At 39.0% G+C, this 21,396-nt stretch overlaps 1 protein-coding gene across 2 annotated transcripts in view; it reads right to left on the bottom strand.

Annotated features, from left to right (window-relative positions):
* LOC142107482 (cell adhesion molecule CEACAM5-like) overlaps positions 1 to 21,396 on the bottom strand; it is a 35,603-nt gene that overhangs the window by 3,997 nt on the left and 10,210 nt on the right. Inside the window, exons 3-10 of one of the 2 annotated variants that reach the window (XM_075190925.1) lie at positions 19,444 to 19,734; positions 18,000 to 18,284; positions 17,398 to 17,691; positions 14,888 to 15,127; positions 13,306 to 13,641; positions 9,971 to 10,078; positions 3,538 to 3,562; positions 2,389 to 2,411 (exon numbers count right to left, since the gene is read on the bottom strand). In XM_075190925.1, the coding sequence (XP_075047026.1) occupies positions 2,389 to 2,411; positions 3,538 to 3,562; positions 9,971 to 10,078; positions 13,306 to 13,641; positions 14,888 to 15,127; positions 17,398 to 17,691; positions 18,000 to 18,284; positions 19,444 to 19,734 (1,602 nt within the window). The remainder of the gene's footprint in view (positions 1 to 2,388; positions 2,412 to 3,537; positions 3,563 to 9,970; positions 10,079 to 13,305; positions 13,642 to 14,887; positions 15,128 to 17,397; positions 17,692 to 17,999; positions 18,285 to 19,443; positions 19,735 to 21,396) is intronic. The other variant, XR_012679962.1, reaches the window with a different exon arrangement.

Below are 21,396 nucleotides of genomic sequence, written 5' to 3'. Positions count from 1 at the left end.
AACTTAAGTACAGGACAATGTACAGTATGTTCCCTTTTGTGTTTCAAAAGTGGACTCAAACTAATTTCAAGTGGTGTTCCAAATGTATCACCTACTTGTTAATCAGCATTACCACTGTAAATGTGAGGTGTTACATTGGTCAAATAAGCCAGAATCAATGTGGACAATATAAAATAATTTTACTAACCTACAAGGCCATCAACAAAGCTGCACCAACATACATCTCCTCTCTTGTCTCAAAATATCTCCCAACTCGCCAACTCCGTTCTGGACAAGATCTGCATCTCTCATCCACCCTCATTACATCCTCCCATTCCCAGTTACAGGACTTTTTTCGGGCTGCACCCACTCTATGGAATTCTCTCCCTCGCACAATAAGACTCTCCTCTGGTCTACAACCTTTCAAGCGTTCTCTGAAAAACCACCTCTTCAGACAAGCTTATAATATTCCTCAACCACCCTCAACCTCACTACCTTACCGTTTTACAACCCGTTACACAATTTCACACAAGACAACTACCCCCTTACCAATATTGTTATGTGACAGGATCATTTAGCCTTTGAGTCTCATTTATCATTGCAGTCTGGCTGAGCCTCATGTGTCAAATTCCCATTGTCCCATAGATTGTAAGCTTGCAAGCAGGGCCTTCTCACCTCTGTCTTTTTTACCCAGTTTGTTTATTAGTTTGCTGTGTTTGTACCCAATTGTAAAGCGCTACGGAATATGTTGGCGCTATATAAATAAATGATGATGATGATTAATGTGACTCTCCAGGGCTGATCCTTAGGTCAGAAATCACTGTTTGGCCACATCATAGGTCTTAGAAAGATCTCGTCTCCCCAGTTCCTCTACGAATTTCGGATCTTTCTCAATTAATTAGATAGGTCATAGAAAAATGTGTGTTGATATTTGGGGTTAAAAGCATCACAGATTATAAATCAGTGTTATGACGCGAGTCACAAATTTAGGGGGCCTGGACATTGTGTATGTCCCTAGCAATCATAAGGCAGCCTTGTAGCCGACTGTTACAATTGTATGCAAAGGATGAGTTGAGTGGTTTGGAAAAGATCAAGCTAGACATTTGCTACGCTTTAAAGATCCTGCACAAAAACAGGAACCATATTCATGAGACTGCCTATTGTAAAAGTACATACAGTATTTATTTTCTCTGCTTCTAATCCTCTGTCAATAGCAAATGATTACCTGTCCTATCGAGCAAAGTCCCCGTCTCACTGTCATGCAATGACGGTTGTAAAATACAAGAGATCAGCTTTTTTCCTCCTGAAAACCAGCCTGATATTTACACGTCCCTGGGGATGGTGGTGATTGGGTTTCAGCCTATACATTTTTATTTCCTCTTCCCGCTTATTAGATTCATGCCTTTGTGCAGATCTATCTCAGTGAAATGTATACTTTTAGTGACTACATTCCTGATACCCTCTTACTTTAGTCCTTCAATAAACACGTTTTGTGCAAGAAGGAAGGAAATGGTGAGATTAATTAAGGTGGTGGACCAGGAGTGACTGTAGACATAATGGGTGCACCTTTGGGGTTAAAGAGAATGTATATATATTGGATTGACGGGTCGAGGGGTAGCTGCATTTTATAATAGTGAGCAGCGAATCGACTTCTGAAAGTCAGCATTGCGGGCCCATCTTTATTTAGCAATTTGAACTGCAAGTAGTTATAGCAGCCACATATATGTACTTTAAATGCAGTGCATTTATAACAACAATAACAACTTAAGAGGAGCCCTGACCACGTTCTGTGTGTGCCCCTACTAATCATGTAAATCCAGAGCACTAGCTAATGGCAGAATTATTTCTTCCCCTTTCAAGGCCCCCAAAGAGGCAGCACTCCCTGCACCCATGGACGTTCCTCATTTTTGTTTAGGGTGCAGTCCTGCCCGTGGCCCCTCTCTACTTTGCAAAGAGCAGAGTGTAGTGCCCTTCTTAGCGGCTCATGCACAGTGGGTGCCCCCTCTCTGCTCTTTTTCCACCCAAGTGGTGATCATTGCCAATACCACTTTGTCCAGTCCTCCTGTAAGCTGTTTTTTATATATATATATATATATATATATATATATATATATATATATATATTTATTTTTTTTAATTATTATTTTAACAGCAACATGTTTACACAGATAATTCTTTAATCTTCTTTAGCATTTGCACTTGTAAGATACTATGGCATTCTATGTGAACACTCATTAACTACACAGTACACTATGCAACAGAGAAGCTTTACCACTGACTAACTGACAATTAAACAAGGACAAAGTACAATGTTTTCTCTACTCATAACCAGTTTTGCTTTTCAGGCACTTATATTACAAAAGCACAGTGCATTATAATCATATGCATAAATCATTGTTTATACATTACCTATGTCATTAGAATCACTTAACCTGGGGAGAAAACAATTGTCAGTTAGTCAAGAAACTTTACATAAATGTGTATCACATGGTTGCATACTGAATTAGGCATGCAATATTTTCTATACAAATTACTGCATGTGCATCTTTATATTGTGCATTCACGCCATGTTTAATGCATGCTTCATTTTTGGTGTATTATGATTTAACATAATCTACGTGAATCAACCTTTTTGTGACAATATGGAACTGTGGATTTTAGTGGTTGCAGAAGTTTTGACCACCAAAGATATAATAACTGAAATAGAAAATAGCCAGACTCTTAGCTAAAAATCCTTTAAATGATTGCTGTAGGATATTATGCATCTTGAAGATTTATCCAAAACTAATCCCAATATGGAGCCGCACAGTATCTTTTCAAATGAGAAAACAATATAATTAAATATTGTAAAGACTGAAAACTCTGCAAATGCAGCTGAATATCAAACTGTCTCAACAAAAATTAAATATCTTTTCACAGTGTATTAATTCACAATTTAAGGTAGGTATCATGTGCACCATTATATTTGGCACAGTCGTTTCCAAGAGGAAGTATAAGTGCAAAGAGCATATGCCAGCATTGCCCATCTTTTACCACATGATTCTCTATTTATTTGCAGCTTTGTGGACATGCATAAGATGTGTCCGAGAATTAGGTTGTTGTGAGTGAACCTGAGACATAACTATAGTATGTAGGTGCGCAATTTATGCATGTTCCGAATACATCGCTCAAAACTAAATATGCATTTTTGCATAGTACTATTCAAATTAAGTGACCAGTATGTCATACATCTTATTTGGTACTTTATAATGTTCCATTCTAATTAGTGAATAGAATTGTTGTAAATCATCAGGAAAAAAATTCCACCCATCTATCACCCAGAACTTACTTTCCAAAAGCCCCCAGATCTAACAATGAGTTGGGGGAAACTCAATTTGGATTAACAATGATAAAATAATTGCATGTACCATTAGGATAAATAGATTTATTAATTTACTGATATGTGTTATACATATCCGAAATAACACACACCAAAAGATGGCACGCTTTATGTAACAAATAGACCGATCCTTTTCTCCATACTAGAGAAATGAGTCTATTTGTACATAGGAGACTTACCATTCACTGTCACCTTTTCGGTTCTCTGCATGATACAAAGAGGTTAGTTAGTTGGACAAGGGACTTCCGTTTACGGAATAATAGATAATAAAACAATCCCTATGCAAAACCTAGACAAACGTTAGCATGATGATTTGTATTCTATTGTTTACTGCAAATGCTGCTTTTACTAAGAATTCAGTCTTCTAGTTCTCCCTTTCCCCCCTTCTCCATTATATACATTAGGGGGTATGTTTACTAAACTGCGGGTTTGAAAAAGTAGAGATGTTGCCTATAGCAACCAATCAGATTCTAGCTGTCATTTTGTGGAATGTACTAAATAAATGATAACTAGAATCTGATTGGTTGCTATAGGCAACACCTCCATTTTTTCAAACCCGCAGTTTGACCTAGATAAGACTTCACAACTTAATAAACTATCCCACTGTTGCTTCTCTACAATTTAACAATACCTGCATTGTACATGCATCAGTTAACAAGGAAGTGATATAAAGTATGTACAGGATATGTTAAGTAGTTCGGTGCTCGGGCAATGAGATATATTATATAATACGATATGAATTTTCTTTACTTTTGCTTAGCTACACTTTGGATAATATGTTGCAGCTGCTATTTCAATGTCTGTTTGCTGCAGTAGCTATATTTTATTTTATAAATCTAAGACCTCAATTTATTAACAGTTATTATAACATACATTTGCATTCCTAAACGATAAAGATGCATGGTTTTTATTTGAATTAATAATTAGTAATGTGGCACTAAGTTAGAGAAAAATGTAATTCCCCAGTCAGCTTTGATAATAAAGCCACACAGTACTAGAATACAAATAGTTTCTAGAAAATAAAATGTGTCTATACACTGTTTCCAAAATTGGATTCACAAGGGTGTAAGTCAGGGTTTCCCAAACCCAGTCCTCAGGGCTCCCCAACAGTGCAGGTTTTCCATATCTCCTTGCTGGAGCACAGGTGTATTCATTACTGACTGACACATTGTAACAGATTCACAGGTGGTCCTAATTATGTCAGATGTGATCCAGAAAACCTGCCCTGTTGGGGAGCCCTGAGGACTGGGTTTGGGAAACCCTGGTGTAAGTGAAGCCCTAATATGGCTGAATAGCAACAGATATCTATATATAGATAGTGATTGCATTAACATGGCACAATGGGCATTGAGGTGCTCTACAGTAGTAGGTAAAACTATTCCTCTTTCCAAAACAAGCAAATGAATATATATTATATTCGAGTTATGGGTCAAGACAGGAAGGGAAGATGGTATAACAAAAAAATCGGTATTCCTGTATCCCTTGGCTCGCTTTACCAGGAAGACCTTCATGACCACTAGCCATCCTCAGGAGACAGCAGTGTACTCCCGAGTGTAGCTGCCTGTGACTATCAAATAAAATTACTTTATGAATAAATTTGTAACGGTTAGGGTTTGGAAAATCCAATCTAGTCCCAACTCTAATGCTGCCCTATTCTGGGCAGCACGGTGGCTCAGTGGTTAGCACTTCTGCCTCACAGCACTGGGGTCATGAGTTCAATTCCCAACCATGGCCTTATCTGTGAGGAGTTTGTATGTTCTCCCTGTGTTTGTGTGGGTTTCTTCCCACACTCCAAAAACATACTGGTAGGTTAATTGGCTGCTATCAAAATTGACCCTAGTCTGTGTGTCTGTCTGTCTGTGGGAATTTAGACTGTAAGCTTCAATGGGGCAGGGACTGATGTGAGTGAGTTCTCTGTACAGCGCTGCGGAATTAGTGGCGCTATATAAATAAATGGTGATGATGATGATGATGATCCTTCCACCTAAGGTCAACTCCCCAATTTTAAAACAACCACAAGTCTTAGCCTGACCTTAACCCAAAACCCTAAGTAATACACTAACTCTAACTTCAATGGCTTTATTTTTTTTAAAAAAAGTGATTTTATGGCAAAATAACAGGCAGCTACACTCTAGAGCAGGGTTGCCCAACCCGCGGCCCGCGGGCCGCATGCGGCCCAGCACGCCTGTAAATGTGGCCCAGAAGGAGTTTTGGTTGTGGCAAGGGGGCAGTACTGTTAATGGAAAAAAAAATCATGCAAAAAAAAAGAAAAGAAAATACTTACTTTGTGGTCACGTCAGCTGGTACTCCGGCTCCCTCCCTTGTCTCCTCCTCCGTGCGGTGCTCGCAGTGAATGTCGGGCGTGATGTCATCACGCCCAACATCCATTGCGGAGCGCAGCACAGAGGAGTCACCCGCGCGAGAAGAACAATCAGCAGCACAGAATTGGAGAAAAGAAGAGAAGAGGACAGGAGAACAAGCCGATTAAAAGGTAAGTTAAGGGTTTTTTTTTTTATTATTTCAAGGGACGCTGACCAGTGAATAAAAGTCACCTGGTCCTGGAGCATCATGGACCTTATCTCCCTGCTACATACTTCTACTTGTAATACTAATGGGGCATTCTATATTATTCTCTTTGGCCCATTATAAGTTGTTATCCCTTAACTAACATAGAGGTGTAATTAGCAAAACAGGTCACAATTTGGGGTCACAGTGAAGTATATGTCAGGTACCGCAGGCCTGGTCAGAGCACCCTGATATCCAATGTCTGGCTTAAATGCACTTTATTGATATTGCATCAAAACAATACAAAAAGTGATTATAGTATAATAACTAGAGAGGATTTTTTGAACAGGGCAAGTGAAAGGTAAGTATAGGGGGATTTGAAAAAAAAGTGATATTATATATATATATATCACTTTTTTTCTCATATATATATATATATATATATATATATATATATATATATATATATATATATATATATGTTAACTATGTTTTCTATGGTTTTTTGGATGATCAGCTATCGTTATTGTTAGTATATCTTATGTGCGGCCCAAACCAACTCGTCGTCTTTCAATGTGGCCCAGGGAAGCTAAAAGGTTGGACACCCCTGCTCTAGAGCACACCGGCTGTGGGAAAGGAACCTTGCATGTGAGGGGAGCCTGTTCTGGATGGTGCATACAGCAAAGGGGGAAACAAGGATACCAATGTTTATGTAACACTGGCTGTGAGACGGAGAGAGGGTCATGGTAGCCTGGAAGGACAGGCGGTTATCCGACTTTGTCTAACCTGTGAAAGGACATGAGTGTGAACTGTGCTGTTAGATCATATGATGTGAGGAGCTGAACTGACCTAAGTAGTCCCTGACTACATTACTAACGGAGAGTATGTGAAGAGCTTGGTGACTGCCATAGAGGTTGTAGCTCCAATCAGTCAACTGAGCTAACAGACGTTCTTAGTACAGCATTGTATATGTCTTGGTCAGAGACCTGGGGGGAATCTTGTAGAAACACCTTAACACAGGGTACCTTCGTTTAGTCCCAGGTTCCACTATATCAGGGACACAAGATTGACAAGCAGCAGACTCTATTTTTTTCCATTTAGATCTGTTTTAATCGTGTTGCCCAATTGCTGCATGTTCAGTTTCTCGCCGATACTCACTGTTCACAGCAAAATGATTAAATAGCAGCTTTCCACAGGGCCAACAGATTGTATACTAAGTGATCAGTGACAATAGCTGGGTGAATCTGCCAACCAGTAATAGGGCAACTTAGTGCAGCTAAATTTAGTCAATCCCAGAGATCATCGAGATACAATTTACTGTTACAACTAAAACACTTTAACGCTATAGAAAGATACTAATACACTGTGTTGTGCTGTGTTGTGTTGCGGTTGACATTGACATTGCAGTGCCCAAACTGTCACCCCTGCAATATGATTATTATCCTGCCTCCTGTGGCTCATATTTCTTCCCCTAACACCCCTAACAAGAATTATCTACCTCTTCCAGTCTTCTGCACTAGTTACCAGCTCACTCAAACATGACGCATTTCGCCAACCACTATAAATCCTCCCCTTTTACTCTAAATCTAATTTGATTAAAATTCTATGACAGCCCCACATCGATACCATATACATCAGAACATGACAGATCTGTCTGCTTTCTATATAAGGACCTGTCGTCTTCTGATGTTAATGTGATGCTTTATGCACTCTACATGCCATGTTTTCTGCCACCCTGTTTGCCCGGCAGAGAGCATTACATCCAATATGCTCTTTACACGCTGAGTTTTCTTCAGACTACACAGCAGGAGACCTGTAAGGCATAGAAGAAGCTGGCCTGGGAGAGAGCATAGTGCGGATTGATAGTTGCACTCAGCTGTAGAGAACTTGCTTGTGAGCGTTTTCCTCTATACTTCACAGCTCTCCCACTGTGGTGTCTGGAGCTGCACTAAAGAACTGCTAATAAAACGTGGACAAGATAAAAACATAATCTAAGAAAAGCAAAGATCGGGACTGGTGGGACTAGGTAAGAGCCAGGGAACAAGCCATGACCAGGATAACTGCAGTACTTAGAGTGTCAATGGAAAGCTAATCAGTTACCAAGTAGTCAGTTTGAGTTGCGGGGGAAACGATGTAACGAAAGCACAATACCATACACAATATAATAAAGTCACCCGTGCACTTTGCAAGTTTGTCACATTATAAAAGGAGGTCACATCCTGCACAGAAACCCAGTGCCAAGCTTTATATTAAAGGAGGTGGGCTAATCTGGAACCATCTAGTAGATGTCATCCTCCTCCTGGCTCTAGAGGGATGGATAGACCCCCATTCCCAAGGCACGGAGTGTTCTTAAATATAATCCTGACTTGACACTTCATCATCTAGTGCAGGGCGGGACAAATGAAGGACACTACATTAATAAAGTAGTTATCCATTGCTATATGCTAGTTAATCTATGGCCAGACACTTAGGGCCTGATGCTGAGTTATGACAAAAGCAACAAAATGAGTAATTGCACCTTGGCAAAACCATGTTGCATTGGAGGGGGAGGTAAATTTAAAATGTAGGGACAGATATTTATTGTTAGGATAGGACATGTCCTACATTATCTTTAAGTTTCAGAGTAAACATAAATCAAGTATTTTTTTGTTACATGAAAAAGCAGTATTTTCCTTACAGGCAAATTTTTTTATTAATTTGCACCCCTTAACATGGTTCTAGGTGCAAACTTACTCTTTTTTCCATTGCTCCAAACTCAACAACAGGCTACAGCAGCTATAAAATGGCTCAGGGGTTTAAATGTCTATGTATGTGAGCTATTGCACGAATACTGCCTTGTTTACATTGTTAGGTTTCCAAATTAAATATTTCCAAGCCCTGCAAATGCAAAAGTTACAATGAGTGTTGCCAAAGCCACTTCCTGGGTATTTCATCAGTCTTACTGGTATTTTAAAACAGGACGTCTTTATGAATTAATATGAACTTAAACATATTGTACAGACTGACACATTCATTAAAATTTATGACACTGATCGAAAAGTTCATTCACACAAAGGGGGCTCGTTATCACGTCGCCCTATACATCTAAGGGGTAACTGATGGCGATAACCCCACTGGAGGTAAGTTTCACCTGCTTTTGTTGACAATGGCTTGACTATGACTTTGCAGTGATAAAAAAAAAATCATACTTTTCACTGCGACAGGGGTGAAAACAATGATGGTACAAAGAACAGGATCATATATAGAAATACAGAAACAGGGGCTGGATGGCAAATGTAACCCAGGTGGGAGACTCGGCTCAGCCTATCTGGAACTTTTTAAAAGAAAAAAAAAAATGCAAGTTGCCCAGTGTCCCAGCCAAAGGTAACCTACTATGGGACCGTCCCTTGCCCCTCATCCTAGCCAGTCCCTGTACAGAAACAATATCCCTCAGAATTTTGATAGCACTAATATTAATTTACAGAACGGCTCTGAAGAAAGTCATGCACTCATTCTGACTTCCTCCACTTCAAGTTCATACTTGCCTCTTACAGTTCGACCCTATCGCTCTCTAAACAATCCTTCTTTAAGGCTTTCATTTCTTCCCAATCCTCCAACCCCCGTCAGATTTTTCCCACCTTCAACTCCCTCCTCTCACCTCCCCCTCTCCCCCCCCCCCCACGCTCTCTGCTGTCGACTTTGCTACCCACTTCACCTCCAAGATTGAGTCAATACGTTATGACATCTCCCAGCAGTCCCTTCTTACCCCAACCTCTCCCCCCTCCCTCCCCCTTCCCATACGCGGGAAAAGACCAGGCGGTAAATGTATCAAGCTGCAAGTTTCCAACAGGTTTGAGAGGTGGAGATGTTGCCTATAGCAACCAATCAGACTGTAATTATCATTTATTTAGTGCATTCTACAAAATGACAGTTAGACTCTGAGTGGTTGCTATAGGCAACATCTCAATTTTTCAAACCCGCCGGAAACTCGCAGCTTGATACATTTACCTCCAAGTTTAAAAAGTTCTGCATAATAGGGCGGGTACCTGCACAACTGTACAAGATGCATACGTGTAAGCACAAATATACAAAGGTAATTATATACAAAGACGTGTATTGTATACATACTTTTTTTCACTATGAAGAACACAATGATTCCAATTATGACGACCCCAGCGAGCACTCCTATCACGATACCAGCGATCTCACCACCGTTCAGTCCACTTTTAGAAACGGCTGTGAAATAAACACCATGAAATTGTTTTAGATTTTATTTAAAAAAAACAAAAAAAACAATATTTTACATTAAAAACGAGGTTACTTATTTTGTTGAGAGCAGCTTTCTATATTCATAGTCTATATATATTATATAGGCATATTTTTTATTGTTATAATTTTTTAGCTACGTTATTTCTTACTTGAGAAGGGATATAATATCTGCTTTTTTATATATAATATATATATATATTTTAAAATCAAACCTAATTATGAATATCCATTTTTCTCTATCGAAACCAATGTCAACAATCCTTTCTTGCACTTATGACCTGGAGGGTGTGTAAGTGCATCTGGGTGTACGTATGCCTGAAATACACCTGGCGCATACTGGCGCAGAGCTGGAGGCAACCTGAGATACCATTGTTCCAGCATATGGGCATAAATACTCTATTTTATGATAAGCTTTATAGAGCTTATGCTTTTAACACATATGTATCAAATTCAGCATCTGCCCCAGAATCTCCAGAACTGTACAAAGTACTCAGGGTGAGGTTCTATCGGTAACCTATAAAGTAGCAATATAAACTCTTTCTTCCTTGTAACTCTACAGTACAGTATTCTGTTGACTTTTTCTACTGTTTGACTTCAATGCTTGTTTACCTTCATTTCATGCAAAACTATGACCTCAAGGTCCCTTTTCATCTGTGGTTGCTCCACATAGTGCCTTCACATTTATATGACCAGGTTGCTGTATTTTTAATTTTGATGCATTCATTTTAATTTAATTTCTTCCTTTATATCCTTTAAATCATTTTGCCTATTTATTTACCCATCTGGGGTATCACCTATTGTATTACCTGCAAAAAGACAAAGCTTTCACGGTAGACCACTCAGAAGATATTAAACAAAACAGGATCCATGACAGATCCTTAAGTTACTCCACTGGTTACCAAACTTTACTCTGAACTTACACCGTTGACTACTTTCCCCTCTTTCTCCTGATTTAGTACTAAGGTAGAAGACTTGATTTTAAACAAAGAAGACAATGGAACAGGGAAAAATTTTAGGGGGAAGGGTAGGAATATTCTTAGAGAGTAGTTTGCAAGAGACAAAGCAACTACACGTACTACATGGTGATGTATAGTTGAAAAAAATCATATTTGCTAAAATGTCAACTAGGTCGGTTACTCCTACATGGGATGAATGTTCAAGACAGCTGGAGCATTTGAGTCCTTCACCCCCAACGGACCTTGCACCATATTTGGAACTCTCCTTGTGGAGGGCCATTAGCAGTTACCAAGGAATTCTTGGCTCCAGCAGGGAGTCAGCCTGGAAGGATACCTACCATCAACTGTGACTTGTACAAAGGACAATCTAGGAAGAGTGAAACTAGGAATGAGACAGAACAGCAGGCCAATCGAACTATTTAGAGCGAAGGAGCAAAGGTAGTGCAGAGTCCAGTGAGGGAGGCATGGTTACAGCGGTGTTGGCGGAATTGGTGCCCACGAGGGAGTCTGCTTCAGGCCTGCAACATGATCAGCGATATCAGTGGAGAAGAGTTCCAAAGAATGGCATCTGGGGAAAGTCAGGAGCTTTAGCCCAGGAATCAAGTGTGGCTGGATCATGAAGTAAGCTGGTAAGACAGGCAGGTCTACGTAGCTCCAAGGTACAGCGATTTGGGGGAAAACTGTGAATATATGAGTCTGATTGCAGAGAGGGGATGGGCATGATGCATACAAGCTGGGGGTGAATGTTTGCTCATGCAGTAGCTAAGTGTGTTTAGCGAGTGTGTGGCACAATATCAGATGAAACGAGCCCCTGCGGGTAATCCTTTAGGAAAGCTAAAACATCCCCAATGGCAGCCAGGACCCCATCCCCAATGAGGGTATGGTCTCAAATGGCTTTAGTTGAAGTAGGATATTGGGAACAGTGGAGACAATGGGGCATAGTGAAAGGATCTGGGGGCTTTGGAGGAGAGACAGAATGTGGAGTGAGTCTACCACACTTGGCGAATTATCAGATTTGGTCAGAGGATGGGTATACATGTGTATTGAAGGATGGTTGGTGGCCCACCGTAAGCAAGAAATAAAAGAAAAGGTTCTGAGAGATGAATATGTGCAGTTATTTTGATAGAAGAAGGGAAGATGACAAGGGGAGGTCAAATGAGCTAATCTCTAGATTGCTTTGGAAATGCATCTTGCCATGGAGTGAAAGGTGGGTGAAAAAGTAGGAAATAACAAAAGTGTAGTGGAAATATATAGGGACATGAAGTACAAATAAAGATGACCAGAATAAGCTTAAAAAACAACAAGTGGGTGAAGGAAAGAAAGGAATATGAGAAGCAAATGCTTACGGAAAGTGGTGGCAGTGGCCGATACAAGGCTGATTTGGTAGCAAAAGGGATCAAATGATCCAGGAATGGTCCACAAGGTCAGGCTATGCTGGTCAGGGAGATGGCAAAGTGGAAAGGTGCAAAATAGTAGGAAGAAGAGAAATAAGACGGCAGTGTCAGGGACTGCTGAGATAACGGCAATTGGTCATGTTGGGAAAAAAGTTAAAATGTTGTTATATATCTGTTTTCTCTACTTCAGATCCAGTGTCTGATGTGAGTTGTGGGACATTCATATGTATTCTGGGCAGCACATCGATGCAGTGCCAGTATGTGGTGGGCACGCATAGGCAGTCCTGGTAATTCATGCTGAAGGCAACGACCTGCCCGTAGGCCCTATATGATTTATTTTGTCCATTGTGGATTTTTCGTTGTGATAATAAACCAGTAAAGCTGCAGATCTGTGCCTGTCTCTGATTGTTAAATTTAGAGCCCTGAAAACATTTGAAAGAGCAGGGAATTATTATTCTGTAGTTACTGTATTGTTTATTTTAATAGACAAAGCAGCAAGGTGAGCACAGAGTTTAAAGGAACCAGTATTATCCATGCCACTTTAATTCCCACATAAAATGACTTTGATAGTCATATAACAAAAGACAAAAAAAATCTTCACACAAAAAAAAATATAAAAAAATATAAAATTAAGGTTAGCTCTAAAGGTCTGGTTACTCCATCTTTTCCTACCATGAACAACTAGTTACTCTGTGGTATACATGATTTATAATCAATGGAAGTTTGGCTGTTTATCCTGTGCAGGGATCAGTATATTGTACTCTTGGCCTCATTTACAGCCATTTTTCTTTATTCCATCATTTAATCTGTTTGCTATTGAATCTCAAAAATGAAGATGACTTACGTTTTGCTTCCACGTTGAGAGTAAAGGTGAAGGTGGTGCTTCCAATAAAATTTTCAGCTCTGCATTCATATTTTCCATTTTCATCTTTAGTCACCTCAGTGATATGGAGGCTGGATGTATACTCAGAAGAGTTCACTTTGAATTTACCTCCATCTTGTATAGGGGTGGGGTTTGGACTGAGACGGGCCCACGAGAATGTAGCAGGGAGGACCTGAGTTGAGAAAGTGGTGGCTCTGTCCTGGCGTCCAGATGTCAGATTCACTGTCAAAACTGTGTTACCTCCTTCTGTCACCTCAGTGATTGTATCATTTTTATGTCCCGGGGACTGTGGAGACTCTGATGGAATAAAATCAGAAGATATATACTGAGTTACCTCATATCACTTCCAGATACACTACAGTTGTACCTGTAGCTGCAAGGTGTGTAATGCAAAGTAACCAATCATATATTAGCTTTCACTCCACATCACTCGCATGTCTGTGATGAAAGCAAGCATCAGATTCATTGCTCTGTGTCACATTATGTGATTGGTTGCTTCTATGCTAACTGATTTGATTTTATTCTCTCCTACATGATTTGCACCTATGCAATGCAATGTGACTTTTGGGCAAAATCCTTGCACTGTAGCTTAAAGGGATTGTTCTACTCAACCTGACCTCATTATAAATCTGACTGTTCTGTAATACATATCTTTTTTTCTAAAATGTTATTATATTGCAGTCACAAAATAGTGTTGGCTTTTATCTGAAAATACAAAGAATATTATATTTGACTTATATTAAAACTAAGAAAATGGGGTTCATTTAAAGTTGGATGCTAATCTGTTTTTTATTGCGTATGATGCATATTTTAGTATTGTACATGTGCACCAACATAGATGCACATACATCCGTAAATAGGTTTTAGATTGTACGTCTATTCGCATTACTTAATTGATGTTTATTTTTTCTGGTATCAGCACTCTTCTAGCCCTTCTATTGAAGATGGCTTTTATCTGAAACTACATAGAATATTATATTTAACTTATATGACTTGATATAACTAAGAAAATGGGTATCATTGCGTACGATACATATTTAGTATTGTACATGTGCACCAACATAGATGCAGAGGCAATACTTTACTTTGCAGTAAAGAGCTGCAATCACACTTGCCTATCCGGGAGACTACCAAATCTATGGTACAGTATGGTGAATTGTGTCATTCTGATGCCACCCACTGATCAGATAAAGTGAATATTGGCATTATGCCACGGGTGGCAGAGCCATGATGATGGGATTTGCATCACCACCACCTTGCAGTTGCCACTTGACTTCCCTTCCGAGTGGTCCCTCCGGGAAGGTGAAGATTGTTCATATATAAACATTTACATGTTGAGGTCCGTTGTTCTTTATAATGCAGATACAGTAATGTTTATATTGAATTTTTATAGTGGATAACTTTTTTTTTTACATTTTCTCCCATATTGAGCTTTTGTGATATCGCAGCCTTTTGTGGTTGACCAGTTATATAAAAGGAGCAATAACAGATTCATTTGCTAAACATATATTTTTATGATATCAATATTAATAGTATATCTCACCAAATGTCAATGTACAGTTTGATGTTTTTCCCAGCTGATACCCGTTGCAGGTCAGGATTGATCCTTGGACGTTATTATTTGAAGTCAGATTTCTGATCACTTGGTTATAATTTATCTCTGTTACACTATTATATATCATGGTCACATTGGCCGCAGGTTGTCCTCCCGGCCAGGAGCAGATAAGCTGTAGATTCTGGTTATGAGGTTGTCCTATACACGCAATGTTTCTATCTGGGCGCCCTGTGAGATGAGAGGAATCATCATTAAGAACCTACTGCAGTATTAAGCAGCTGAGATAGATCAGGGCTCACTGGTGCCCAATATATAGGACTACAATCAAACTAATACAGCTCACAGCAACAAACGCAGAACGTACCCTAATATAGGCACTAAAGGATTTCTGCTGCCCTTTTATGGTGTTATCACAATATCATTATCTGTAAAAATCACAATTGAAAATTGCTGATCTGTTGTTGTTAAGCAGTTATTTGTACCTACTTTTCTTCTTTGCATTTCAAACATCAAAATCACCAGAATAAACTGACAAGATTTAAAATAGAGATGTTTAGCAGAGATATTTTATCTGTGGACAATCATAACTGAGATATACATGCCCCTGCTCCACTTCTCCTATTGACATTGTTACCATATGCAATGATGGGAGGCTCACCATCTTCAGCTGATTGGCCGACCAGATCAGAAAGCCCTCAGTTCTTCTGCTCTTTCTGTGCATGGAAACTGACATTAGCGAGTAGCACAAGAAGCGGAGGGTTCTGAGGTGGGTTAGTAAATGAGGGTGAGATTAAAAAGTATAAATTGCCCACATAGAGGACTAATTTCTCCATATTGCCCCTGCTCTGTTTAGTGCAAGAAGACCTCGCTAGTTATAGGGGAGAAGATAAGGCCTAGGTATCAGACTTCCTCAGATAATTCGAGTAAGTCCAAGAATAGGATATGGAATTGGAATAATGGATATTGAATGTTCTTATCCAGATTATTACTGTATGACACCAATGTGTCTCCACACACTGTAACATCTAAGACGACAATCGTTCAAAAAGCATAATAGTTATTGCAAAGAATGAACTGAAATGATCACGTGTAGTGCAAAAACATAAATAAATACAAAATCAACCTACTGCACCATTACAGGTGGGCAACGTTTTCTGATATAATCTTTCCATTCCACTTTTGCTTCCCAATTTCTCTAATGGCCATTTCACAACGTATTTACACATCTGTAATCTTACAGTCTATAAATAGAGCTGGGACATCAACAGCATCAATTCATTCTGCCCTGTGGTGTGGTTAGGGTGGGGTAATAGAACTCAGGAACGAACAAACATGATAGGTGGAGTTTTGCATGGAACACTTAAGGACAAATTCCGACGTAGAACTGTGCAAACTTCTGCACCCAAATGCCCATCTCTATGTGTTATCCATAACTCTATTGTTGCATAGTAAACATCTATTTAGCCTCTTTGTAGGGTTTTATGTATAGAGCAATCTATCTAAATGGACCAAATGTTGTCCCATATTCTATCTGTATTTCCCCAACTATCCAGCATAACAACTACATATGTCAACATATGATTGGTAATGTTTGGATCCTTTTAAAAATTATTTTTAGCTACGTCTGTCCACTGGCCCCTTTCCATTTTATCCAAACTTAAATAATGTGTCCAATTGCCCATTAAACTTACACCGATAGCTTCTGAAAAAGAATCAATTCTCACCCAACTATCTTTGTCTTTCTCAATCTCAATACACTCTCGGAAATTCTTCAACAAAATCCTAACCTCATTCACTACTACACTTGAAAGCCAATCACAAATCAATATTATTCTTTAACGTCCAATTATTTTGTCATTCACTACTTACTGTACTCTTACAATGACCATATTCTCTCATTTTTCTCCTTACAACATCTTACCCTTAACACAACATGTTTCCGTAATTTTTTTTCACAATCATTTCTACATTACTAGACCTGTCTTTACCTCCTTCCTTAAATTCACTTATGTGCAATCACTTGCTAAACTTACTCAAGATCTAGCTTTATCATTTCCATTGAAAATAAGCATCTTCAGACAGACAACACACTTCTGGAAAATACATTTTACTTAAATCAATTAAATTATCGGGGGGTTAGGGTGTTAGGGCTCCAAGGGCTAGATTTACTAAACAGCGGGTTTGAAAAAGTGGAGATGTTGCCTATAGCAACCAATCAGATTCTAGCTGTCATTTATTTAGTGCACTCTACAAAATGACAGCTAGAATCTGATTGGTTGCTATAGGCAACATCTCCACTTTTTCAAACCCGCAGTTTAGTAAATATACCCCCAAGTCTTATAAATACCTCAATCCTGCAACAAAGCTTCATGAGCATAAAGTTTTAAATTCATGGACACATTTCCAACATTTTAAAAACTTATTCTGAATTATCATTACTATCAATTACAATAATCATTGATATATTAAGAAACAAGCAAATGCAACATATTACTCACAAGCCAGGTCTAAGCTCAGTGTATTACTGGTCTCATTATTGGCCAAGTTAGAGCCTCTACAGGTGAAAGGTCCATTGTCGTTCTTGGAGACAGGGCTGATGGTGAGATTGGAGTTTGGAGGAGAGTTATCCCCTGTGATGTGATAATGAGGGCTCTGGGGTAATGGTTCTCCATTCAGGATCCAGGAGAAGTTGACAGCTGAACCTTGAGCTGAGCAATGCAGAGACACTGAATCTTCTCCTACAATAAGCAATGCTGACGTGTTACTGCTCAGCCTCACATCGGAGACGGGTGCTGCAAATCCAAAGACAAAAAGTGGTAGAATTAGGAGAGTAATTAGGCAAACAGTATAAATAACAGGATACAATGGCACTTGCTATACAGGAGAAAATAGAAGGGCATCCAATAGACGAAGAATATTTATTAACAAAAACATTTTAAAAACAGGTTACAAACACATTGTTCAACAGGAATATGAAATCTCCGCCACCAGTCAGCTGTAGCGCAATTGCGATACAGCAAACACATAAAGTTGACCGAAACCATTAGTTCAAAATAAATGTTTAACTACGTAGTAGAATTCTAGTCATTGTTTTACTCACAGGCCAGGTTGAGCTTTACTTCATTGCTGGTAATGTTATTTATTAAGTTTTTAGCTGTGCAGGTGAAGGATCCATTATCAGTAGCAGAGACAGGGCTGATAATGAGGATGGAGCTATTGTTGGTGACATTGTATCGGGGGTTCAGAGGCAGTGGCGCCCCCTGTAGGTTCCAGGAGAAGCTGACATCTGTACCACGGGCTGAACAGCGCAGAGACACGGAATCCTTTCCTGGCCAGACCAGCGAATCTGATGTGTTAGTGGTCAGGGTCACCTCAGAGACCGGCACTGGTAAATACAACACAAAGATTACATTGTACCAAGAATACAATACTTGGAATTCTCACATCACACAATCACACAAGGAACATGTAATGTTGTGTTATGTGTATAAATACCCTGCCTGTGGTTTTATGTTTTATATGGTCATAGAGCTCATAGGTGACTTCTTGTATCACATTTCACAATAGAGGTGGAATATCACATATGTATGTGATCAGTAGTAACAGGAAATAACCCATACTGTAAAACAAAAGGTTTGTACCTTTATGTGGTCACATGACTCCTCAGCGGCTTCTAATATCCTTGTATTTTGTAGTGGGTGATATATTATCCCCTATAAGCATATTTGCCTACTCTCCCAAATGTCCAGGAGGTTAATGAATTTCACTGAGTCCTCCTGGACTCCTGGAATTCTAGGCATCCCCACAGGTCTTTGTAGAGGCGGGGCTTAATGACTTTATTTGCGCCATCAAGCCCCGCCACCGCTATGCAATGCCTTGAATGTTGGTATTTTATAGCAGGGGGCGTGGTCATGGTCACGCCCCCTCCTGCACTGGTCACCTGATCTTAAAAGTGGATAAGAATGCCTATAAGTTAAAGAGTGTGCTTGGCAACCCCAGCAAGTAAATTCCATATCTATGTATATGTACAGTGCAAAATTTTAAATCCATTCATTTATTCATTCCATACCTACTGTGTCAAGTACAGCGTCCCATAGCCAAGTCTGATAATACATGTAACAGGGTGCCCATGCCTAACAGATTTATTCCTTATCTAAAAATATGACTTATTTATTCTGTCTCTAATAAATATATACAGCATGTTCACTCCATGTCTATCAACGGTTACAACAAATGTTTATTCCATTTTAAAAATACATATAAATTCAATCCATGTCTAGCAAATATAAGTTAATTACCAATTTATTCACTCACTGTCTATTACATATTATTTGAAAAAGAAAACATGATTATTTTACGATATGTTAGGATATCATTTTAAATTATTATAAATATTTATGTTAATATGAACTGCAATTGTTCCTATTTAGTTGGCTGAATCTCGTTTTTCCCTTCAATATAAGCTACTTAGCTGAGTTCCCTGTTAGTTCCTTCCTGATCATAGCATTCTATTATAGAATGTCCCTCATTCATTAGACTCTTACCTATTACAGTCAGCTGCAGGGAGTTACTGGTGTTGGTGCTTACAGGGTTCTGGATGGTGCAGTTGTAGGTTCCGCTGTCGTTCTCTGTGATTGGCTGGAAGATCAGGACTGAGTCCCTGCAGGTTACATGGGGTTCAGAGCAAATGGTCTTCTGGTCCCGATAGAAAGTGTAAGTAAGTACAGTCTGATTACCAGCATCACAATGGAGGGTCACATTGCTGCCACCAACAAGCCGGTCAGGGGTAGTGTTGTAGGTAGAATTAAACTTGAGAACCGGTGCATTGAGGGGAGCTAGAACAGAACACACAATACAATCAGTGATGGTTAATGATGTGCCTGTTCCATTCTATTGGTGCACATCTATTATATGTAATAAACATAACCTGGTGTATCCATGTGACATATACATTTGCTTGATCAATAAAAGCTGCCATGTAATACCCACTAATCCTGTTAATCTGGTGTTTTATGGCAGAAATCATCATTTAATTCAAAGATAGTAACAAAGGGAAATAAGGACATAAGGAATCCAAATGTACATTGAACCATATTTTTTGGGGGGATTCTCATGTAACCCATTTAATTGGTATGACTGACACATTGCTTTAGAAATGTTATCTGCAGTAGTGCTGGCAATGGATAATGTCCTAAAGTTTGTTTTCAATGAATATTCCTTCATGTACTAAACAATAATTATAACTAAAACACAACAGGTAGTGATAGCACAACAACCACACACAAAGTCTTTGACCTTTTTTTAATTAGGATAATACCATACACTGTGAATATAGAAAGTCCTCTTATGAATCACTAGGGTTCCATAATACATTGTCATGGAAAATGGAAACCGAGCATAGAGCCACAACTAGACATTTTAGTGCCCTGGCCGAGAGAGAACACAGGTGCCTCCCCCATTTTGGTGAGGGCGATCTGGTATTTAGGGGCAAAGTACTTTGATACTGAACCAAAGGTTACAAATGGTACTATCTTAGCCCCCTTTGGTTGCTCCTTGTTAAAGTCTGTTTACATAAATTGGCTGTAAACAGATGCGGCCAAAGCAAAATTAAGTAGTAAAATGCAGTAGTCTTATCATACTTTGATCCCTGTGAGAACATGCTTACTTGTTCACCACTTAGCATGTGGTAAATGTGCTGGTCTTTAAAGTTTGCAAAACTGAGCAGGCAAGTGTGTTATCATAAGGATTAATAATCACTAAAACACTATCAGTTTGCAAGTGATTAAGAGGTGCCTTGGCTGCAGGTAGGGCTTTTATGCAAACGGATGATATAATTGCGACACCATTGCAACATTTGATGGCTTTGGTGCTAAGCAATTACATGTGTCATGTGACACACCGGCACATTCTAAATTACATAGGTTATTATAATCTCTCAAAAATGAATGATTTTATCAATTGAAATTATGTTCATAGTTTGTTATTGTATATTAAATATCCACATTTTACAAATCTCATTACTGCTATAGTACATAGATTAAGACCAATGGGTAGATTTATCAAAACTTCTAAAAAGGAAAGGTGGAGGTGTTGCCCATAGCAACCAATCAGATTCCAGTTACCATTTTCCAGAATGCATTAGATAAATGATAACTAGAATTTGAATGGTTGCTATGGGCAACATCTCCAATTTTCCTCTTTAGAAGGTTTGATAAATCTACCCCCAAGAGTGATTATTGTAAACAGAATAGTTGCTTCAAACCACGCTCACCTGATAAAACTGTTAAAAACTGGCAAATGACAATTCCTGTGGTGGTACCCCCACAGTAGACATAATAAAATTAAAATTGTCACCAGAACAATGGCACTATTATAGTCACCAGCACATTGAATGGACACAAGAATTAATTATAGAGCATATGCAATACACTGTAAGAGTTTAGTGCATAATGGAATGCAAAGGTGTGATGCTGGGCACACACAGGGTTAATGACATA

This window comes from Mixophyes fleayi, chromosome 11, assembly GCF_038048845.1.
Source record: "Mixophyes fleayi isolate aMixFle1 chromosome 11, aMixFle1.hap1, whole genome shotgun sequence".
Taxonomy (NCBI): Eukaryota; Metazoa; Chordata; class Amphibia; order Anura; family Limnodynastidae; genus Mixophyes; species Mixophyes fleayi.
This window is presented reverse-complemented; position numbering and strand designations above follow the sequence as displayed.